Source organism: Acanthisitta chloris, unplaced genomic scaffold, assembly GCF_000695815.1.
Source record: "Acanthisitta chloris isolate BGI_N310 unplaced genomic scaffold, ASM69581v1 scaffold8014, whole genome shotgun sequence".
Lineage (NCBI taxonomy): Eukaryota > Metazoa > Chordata > Aves > Passeriformes > Acanthisittidae > Acanthisitta > Acanthisitta chloris.
Genome location: NW_008668702.1, coordinates 9,632 through 17,689, shown reverse-complemented (window position 1 = coordinate 17,689; position 8,058 = coordinate 9,632). Strand labels below are relative to the sequence as shown.

General features: G+C 36.7%; 1 protein-coding gene across 1 annotated transcript in view; it reads left to right on the top strand.

Moving 5' to 3' along the window:
- The window catches only part of LOC103800636 (myoferlin-like), a gene marked incomplete at its 3' end in the record, with an annotated part of 51,096 nt that overhangs the window by 33,635 nt on the left and 9,403 nt on the right, over positions 1–8,058 (top strand). Inside the window, exons 23-27 of the mRNA XM_009073018.1 lie at positions 307–413; positions 2,777–2,969; positions 3,994–4,149; positions 5,151–5,282; positions 6,607–6,770. Coding sequence (XP_009071266.1) covers positions 307–413; positions 2,777–2,969; positions 3,994–4,149; positions 5,151–5,282; positions 6,607–6,770 — 752 coding nt within the window. The remainder of the gene's footprint in view (positions 1–306; positions 414–2,776; positions 2,970–3,993; positions 4,150–5,150; positions 5,283–6,606; positions 6,771–8,058) is intronic.

The window sequence follows — 8,058 nt, the reverse complement described above, 5'->3', positions numbered from 1 at the left end:
ATTCCTGCTTCAATCTGCAGGGAATTCCCACAGGAAGGAAGAGTCCTTGGTTAGTGGCATGTTAACTCTGTGGAACTTTTACTTGCTTTGGAAGTTAGGAGCAATATCATGTATTGTTGAATACAGTGAGGAAGAACATCCAAATTGTCCTGTTAAATATGAATCAAGTTTGAACATTTGAGTCTTTTTGTTTTTATTTGGGCTTTACACAGACAAATAAATATGATTAAAACCTTGAAACTCCTCTTGACTGTAAACCAGAATGGAAGTTTATAAGTGCAAATCCTTTTCTTTTAAATTCCTCAGCAATCCAACTTAGCCACCTTAAAATCAGGAATGCAGGCTAAAATTTCTGAGAACCGATTAGCTGAGATGTGGTTGAAGCTGATTGATGAACTTACAGAAGACATAAGGTAAAAGTACCTTTTTAATCTCTTATGTTATCATTGTAGTCCTGCTCAGAATCTTTGCTATCATCTTTGCTAAGTCAGAAAACAAATTCTAAGGACTATAAAACTGACTATTTGTGTGAACTGACCTAAGAGCTGGAATTCCAAAAGTCTCTGAAAGTAGTAAAACATCATGGATATTGCCACTGAAGTCATCCATCTAGTTTTGTAATTCTCCTTTATCTCAGGACAGTTTTATTACTGGTAGTGATAAAACAGCATCTCTTGAAAAATTCTAAGGCAGGACTGGTCTGAATATAGAAAATTATGGCTCTCTGCTGCATTTCTACCATCTCATCTCCTCTTGTACCTTTTGGTTTCAATGTTACTTCTGAAACTGAAGAGGGAAGAAATTCTGTGATTTACTGATAAGCCCAAAATAATAAAACCAAAAGCTATTCAGAGATTAAGGGCCATAAAGATTGTAATTTTGAATAATCCTTTAGTCAACATGTCTGTATGTATGGGAGTGTTCAGAGAAGGCAATAGGAGTCTTGGTTGGGCAGGGAGGGTGGACTAAATGACCCACCGTGGTCCCTTTCCACCTAACTGATTCTGTGATTCTATGAGTCATCAATTAGGGTTTTGATAAGAGTAAATTCTAAATAGAGAGGAAGGAATTGTATGAGAAAGAGACATTAACAGAAGGAGATATTGAGGTGGTGAGAGTAAACTAGTGGGTGATGAAACAGCACAGGAAAAGGAAAGGAAAAATGTCAGAGCAGTTATTATCCAGAAGAGGAAATAACAGAGAACATAAAATCAGAGAACAAATTAATCAAGTTGGAGAGCCAATATGAAAGTCAACAGAGGAAAAGGCAAACAGTGGAGATCAGTATATATTATATACTATAATTATATGATAGAAAGATTATGGTAAAATATAAACTAGTAACTGCTGTGATCTGGAAGAAAGCAGAGAGAAAGAACTACTTTAGGAAATACTTTAGGAAAAGAAAACACAAAGGACAAACTATTGTCACATGGAACCATTTAGTGAGTGTGGGAATGTCAGGTCAACTCATCATCCTGACACATACCTGCACTGTTACTAATTCAGTCTATAAAATATCTGTCAACAATTATGGAGTAATAGCACCTAGATATATCCACCAAATGAGCTTCATGTTGTTCGTGGGATACAATTCTCTTTTTGGCTTTTTTTCCAGCAAACTCATAAAATCTCTGTCAAAGACATAATTCCCTGTGTTGAATTCATAGAATATTTCTCCTTGTCATGCTAAAGTTTAAACGAGTTAGGAGTCTTCAGAGAGAGTTTTCAGTGCACTAGTGAAACCTAAAACATGGTGATTTTCTGGAAGCTCTGATCTGGAACATTTGATTCATGTCTAAGTATTTTCGGCCAGGGCAGGCAGCACTTGCATTCAGATTAGTAGAACTAACTGCAGTGGAAGACACAATAGCCAATATCAAGGTTTTACAGAATCAAAACCCATAGAAGTGCTCAGCATGTTATGAAAAGTAGGTCAGGGTAGAGTCAGTCTTTTCAAACTAGGCAGTGTCTTTGGAAATTTTTTAACTGTTTTTTGAAAGTATATTAAAGAGCTCTTAATGAACGCTGTTCAAGAGATACAGTCATTGGTCTTAGAAAAGCTGCTTTTTCCTCAAATCTCCTCCAACTCAAAAAGCTCTTTTTCCCCCTGAGTTTTACTGTGATGCTACAGAATGGGACAACACTCTGTCACATGGTGTGATTTTTGAGGGTTATCCTGTGCAGAGCCAGGAGTTGGACTCAGTGATCCTTGTGGATCCAGCTCAGGATATTCTATGAGTCTATGATTTCTTGGTTCCATTGACTAGTTACTCTGCCCTCTGGTGACTGAGAAGTTGTGTGTCATGGATTTCTTTTAGAGTTATTTGATGTTTTCACACCGGAGGGTTAGGTAAGTCTAGTTGCAAACACAAGCCATATTTGTATATTGAGTTTTGAGAATGTTTCCAGTGAAGGAAAGGAACCTCTCTTGGTCTGAAGGAACTCATTTCATTTTTAAGATGTACATTCTGAGGCAATAGGTTTTTAATGTGAACAGATAGGGAATTGGATTTTGTTTGGTTTGGTTAGCAGCAATTGCATTATAGCAAACACATCAAGCTGTTCTACCTTGGTGCTTGTTGTGTAAGTACAGCATTTCCCTTGCTTACTGTAAACACATTGTCAGGTGCAAATCTCTGCAGAAATAGATGCTGTAGCACTATTCCAGTGGTTTTCAATCACAGGAAACAATGGCACTCAATCTGTTGCATTTAGTGTGTGGCTAAATAAAATCCACTTGGATTATTAACCATAATAAATATTCTCTTTTCAGTAAACCATTTCCCCTCATAGAAGGCAAATGTAATATTACAGTCCTGGACACTCAGATAGAAAAGCTGCGCCTCAAGTCTCTCAAACAGATTGGAGAAGCAGCAGCAAGGATGAGAAATGAAGCTACTGATGTGAAAGCCACTCTGACAGAAATTGAGGATTGGTTGGAGAAATTACTGCAGCTGAGTGAAGAGGTTAGTACTACACAATAGAGGTGATTCAGTTAGTTTGGCAATAGATCTCTAACACACGTGGGTGTACAGTTCACTGCTGATCAAGCAATATCTACTCTCCTTAGAACAGTAATTGTAGCTGATGTGAAAGTAAACATGTTCCCCTTAGTAATTAGGATTTACTTAAATATAATGTTCTCATGTGTTAATGATCTCCACTGAGAATGTGTGTTGGGCAGTGACCTCTCTTGGGCTTGCAGAACAGACTCTATTCTGTTTAAAATGTCAGTATTTTCTCCTTTCCATTCTTCCAGAAGTGCAAGTCACATTGCTGGTTCAGGGACTGCAGGATACATGTTGTACTTCCACAGCTTGTTAGCCACAGTAATCAGCTTCTTACAGAGTTAAATCTGCTTGTTTCTGTGGTTTTTAAGTTTTCATCAACATTCTCTGTTTTCATCTCATAATTGTTTTTCACAACATTGTAGAAATGTTTTTATATTTAATTTGTTACTTCTGCTCTGAAAACTTAGTGATTATAAAAGCTCAAACAGTTAATTTGCCAGACTTACCAGTAGCATACTAAGGTGTGCACAAAACTGCAATAAGATAATAGGCAGTTTCTATCTTCTGCTGAGTCTTATGATGACATACCCTTAACATGGAAGCATTACAAGCACTTAGATATGCAGCAGGTCAATCCAAAGCATTAGCATTTGGGATCAGTCACTGTATTGCCATAAATGAATTGAGATGCAAAATATCTCCAGAAAAATTTACAAAAGCTATAAAACCTGTTTTTTTTTTAATAAAACTTACTTGCTTTCCAACAATCTCAATGGTATTTTTTGTGATTGTTTCAGAACTATATATTGCTTTGCTTGCTTTCCTCTGTTTATGATAAATTTGTGGTAATTGTTGATTCTAAGTGATAAATCCTTTGACATGAATCCTAATTTATGTTTCTGTTTTCTAATCACTAGATTAGTTTAATGTTTTGTTAGTTATTGTTCTGAACTTTCTTTTCCCCACAAATAACCTGCAGCCACAGAACAGTATGCCTGATGTAATCATATGGATGATCCGAGGGGAGAAGAGACTGGCCTATGCTCGTGTTCCTGCACACCAAGTGCTGTATTCCACAACAAGCCCTGAATCATCTGGTAAATATTGTGGAAAGACCCAAACGATCTTCTTAAAGGTACTTTTTTTCTTCTTAAGAAATAATTAACTCCCTAAATGGAGATGCCTCCTGACATGAGCATGAAACATGCCAATGAACTGTAAACAATGAGGTGTCAAAACTCAGGACAGAGTAAAAGCCAACTGCATATAGCTTCAAAATATCACAGAAATTATAAGTTCATCATTAGCCAGTTAGAACCAATATTGGCTGGTTCTAACCAATAGAGACTTCTCTAAAAGAGCTCAGAATTGTGATAGGACTTTTAAAGTGTTGCTGGAATTGTATTTTGGACTTGGACATGAGTGCAGATTTTCAGAGGGAATAAGTGTAAATCAGAGAAGTTCCAAAACCTATTCAAAGTTTTGGATGGTTTTCTGTAAGTAATACAGAGCATGTCTTCACCAGGAGTTATGTCTCTCTGAATTGAGTTTTACTCTGGAACAAGAATGTCTTTCTCCATTTAAGTTTCTATTGTCTTCAATTGAAATAAACTTAATCAGAAAAAATCAATCTGACTGTATAACAGTAGCACATAGTTTTTCAATGTACTAGTAGTTATATTGATTAATGCTTCAATGCAGACAAGCCTATATCTTCATGGTTTTATGCAAGCCCCTTATCATGCATTGATTCCTCATTTGGTGAACCATTCTGACTAACCTCTGGATTCCCAGAGTCTCCTGACGGGAAACTTGAACATCAACCGAAGTTTTAAGTTATTGTCCAAATTAAAAAGTCCTTTCTCATTGAAACTTTGGGAGAAAATATACAGAAACAGGGATGATACTACTGTTAACTATGTTTGGTTTTTATGTGGCCTAGGGAGGTATCATTTAAAGAATGTTTCCTTCCTGAACTATTTATTACTGACTTTTGAGAAAAAGCAGTACAGGAAGAGATAAATAAATCATGAAATCATGTATTATTACTTGTATCTCTGTTGTTGTATATATTTTACTGAATGCTACAATACCTGCAGAACATAACGAAGAATGACATTTTTGTTGGTGTGCCAGTACCCACAGGACAAGACTAAAGATGTCAAAATGCCTGCAGAGTTGCGAATCAACATTTGGCTTGGGCTCAGTGCAGTTGAGAAGAAGTTTAACAGTTTTGCAGAGGGAACATTCAGTGTTTTTGCAGAAATGGTATGTCCATCATTGCTTTCTTACTTTAAACTTGGACATGAGTGTGATGAATTCAATGCAGGTTGAGCTGTTTTGAATTTTTTTGCATGCTGGACAGAAAGGGAGAGTAGTATTTATTATAAGGAAACAAGTAGACCTCATTCAAGGCAATTAATGATCAAGTCCATTGTGCCTACGAAATGAACTTCACCAGACCAGATTCTGAACTGGTTAATCAGGTTGAAATCTGGCTAACTCCAGTGATTTCAAAGATATTTATTTTAGATTGTTATCAGTGTAATTAAGATTGGGATCTAGACCATTATGTTTTGGCATGTGAATAACACTTTTCATTTAATTGCTTCTTCACTTCTACAAATTATACTTGGATACAAGTGGTTTTACTTAATAATGGTTCTTTTGTAGCAGTAGAAAATTTACTGTTACTGGAAGGACTGGTCAAAACCAGTAGATTTTGCTGACAAAAATCTATAATATGGTAACATTTCAATGGTAAGAGTTAACAAATTCAGCATAAAAATCCTCAAAATAGTCTCTCAGCATATAATAGAGATTTTAAATAGAAATGGGAAGAGCAGGTGTCTTTCACATGCCACATCACCTAATGGTGCATAGAATCCAATGTCAGTAAACCAGCTAATGGAACATGACATTTTTACAATGGTGTCACCATTGCACCTGTGCTTAAATATTTAGTAGTGCTGTAATAAGTCACTTAAGGCAATGAGTGTTCAAAGCCATTATTTAAGTGTAGAGTTTAAGAGGCTATTGAATATCTCATTTTTTGCTCTTCATAGAGAAATCCAGCAATTTTACAGGAATAAGAGCAGAAAGCTCAAGACCATCATAAACCACAAATAATCCCAGGAAGGTAAATAGACTCTCTAAACTGGGCTGACATCAGAATCATGCCCCTGGTAGCTACTATGGTAAGACTGTAATTCAGTTTTACATGTTGCAAAAGAAGAGATTTTAAATAGGAGGAGATTTGAGATGGAAAAGAATGACAGAATTATGCATTTAGTGCACAGAAAAAAACTGAATAATGTAATGGAATTGTATTTAAGAGATTTAATTTTGAGAAAGTTTGACTGTAGTTGTAGAGAGGCATTAAACTGAGATTAGTTTAGCAGGGAATTCATTGTTTACCAGGCAGCATAGAAGAAAATGCAAGAAAGAAATTAGTGATGACATTGCAGAGTAATGTGGAAAGGGAGTGCTTAATTTCAGAGAAAGGAAATGTATAATAGAATGTTAGGTGTGTAACAGTTAAATAAATATCTCCAGTTTGTAACAATTTGGTTTTCACTTTCTTCTCACACAGTATGAAAATCAGGCTCTCCTTTTTGGAAAGTGGGGCACCTCAGGACTTGTTGGTCGCCACAAGTTTTCTGATGTCACAGGAAAAATCAAACTGAAGAGAGAATACTTTCTACCCCCAAAGGGCTGGGAGTGGGAAGGAGAATGGATGGTTGATCCTGAAAGAAGGTCAGATGTTTTAATTTTATTCAGGCAGGAATAAAAGCATTTATAGTGTAGAGTAAAAGCTTCTCTGTCTTTTCTTGGCTGAGAAAGAGATTTTAAGGTGAACCTTTTAGGACAGCAAAGACCATCTAATGGTTAAAGCTAGTTAATAATACTAAAATTAACATTACCTCTTTTAAGAAGTAGAAGAAAACAGGCAACAGAAAGAGTGCATCCATTTTCTAAGAACCAGCATATGGTTTAGCAGTCCCCATGTCGTGATGGCTAAATTGTTTATATTCTCTGAGTCTCAGTGCTTCATCTCTAAAGAAGGGATAATAATAGTATTTCATGCCTAGAAAGCTACAGTGAGGTTTGCATGTCTCTGTGTGAGATTCACAGGTCCTGCTGTGGTGGTTTCAGACAAGACCCTTGGATTGCTGGATCTTCCCTAGATAGAAATGTGATTTTATTCTGAGGGTGGTGAGACACTGGCACAGGTTGCCCAGGGAAGTAGTAGAAGCCCCAACTCTGGCAGTGTTCAAAGCCAGGTTGGATGAAGCCTTGAGCAACCTGGTCTATTGGGCAGATGTCCCTGGCCAGGGCAGAGGGTTGGGAATGGATGATCTCTAAGGTCCATTCCAGGCCCTTAACATACTATGAAGCTATGAAACTGAACCCTGATGTCCAGTAGAAATCTGCAGTTCACGTTGTAGCAACACCATTACAGCATTTTCATGGTCGTTCACGTACACTGGATGCTTTTTATGTTTATTTCATTAAATGTTGATAAGTTCAATTGCCTTCATTAAACAACTGGCACAGGTTATTCCTCAAACTGAGACAAGGCAGGGGTTGTTTCCAGAGCTTAGAGTTGTGGTGCCATGTGACAATTGGCAGACCAAATTTATGAGGTGTCTCTCCTCCCTCAGCTCTAGCAGGTTCAGTCTTGCTCTGTCAGAGGTTTTCTACTCTGGAGTTATGCCAGTTCAGCTATTTGTGTTGTCATACTTTAAACCAGACTGGGTAAATTATTTGTTTCATAAACAAAAGCCAGCATGAGAAAGAGACTATTTTCGTTTTTTTTTAAAAAAGATTCTTGTGTTCTGATGGTGAAAAAAATACAGAACAGTTGCTATAGAACAACTGCACAAGGAAAATTATCTGCTCTTATTTGATCCGTTTTGAAATCATATAGGTGTGAATGGATGGGTTTATTTTCACACCCAGTTAATAGATTTTTTTTTATTGCAGTGAATCAAATGACACGAAGAAAAGCAATAACGTGGAGATATTTCAGCAGGTGGCAGTG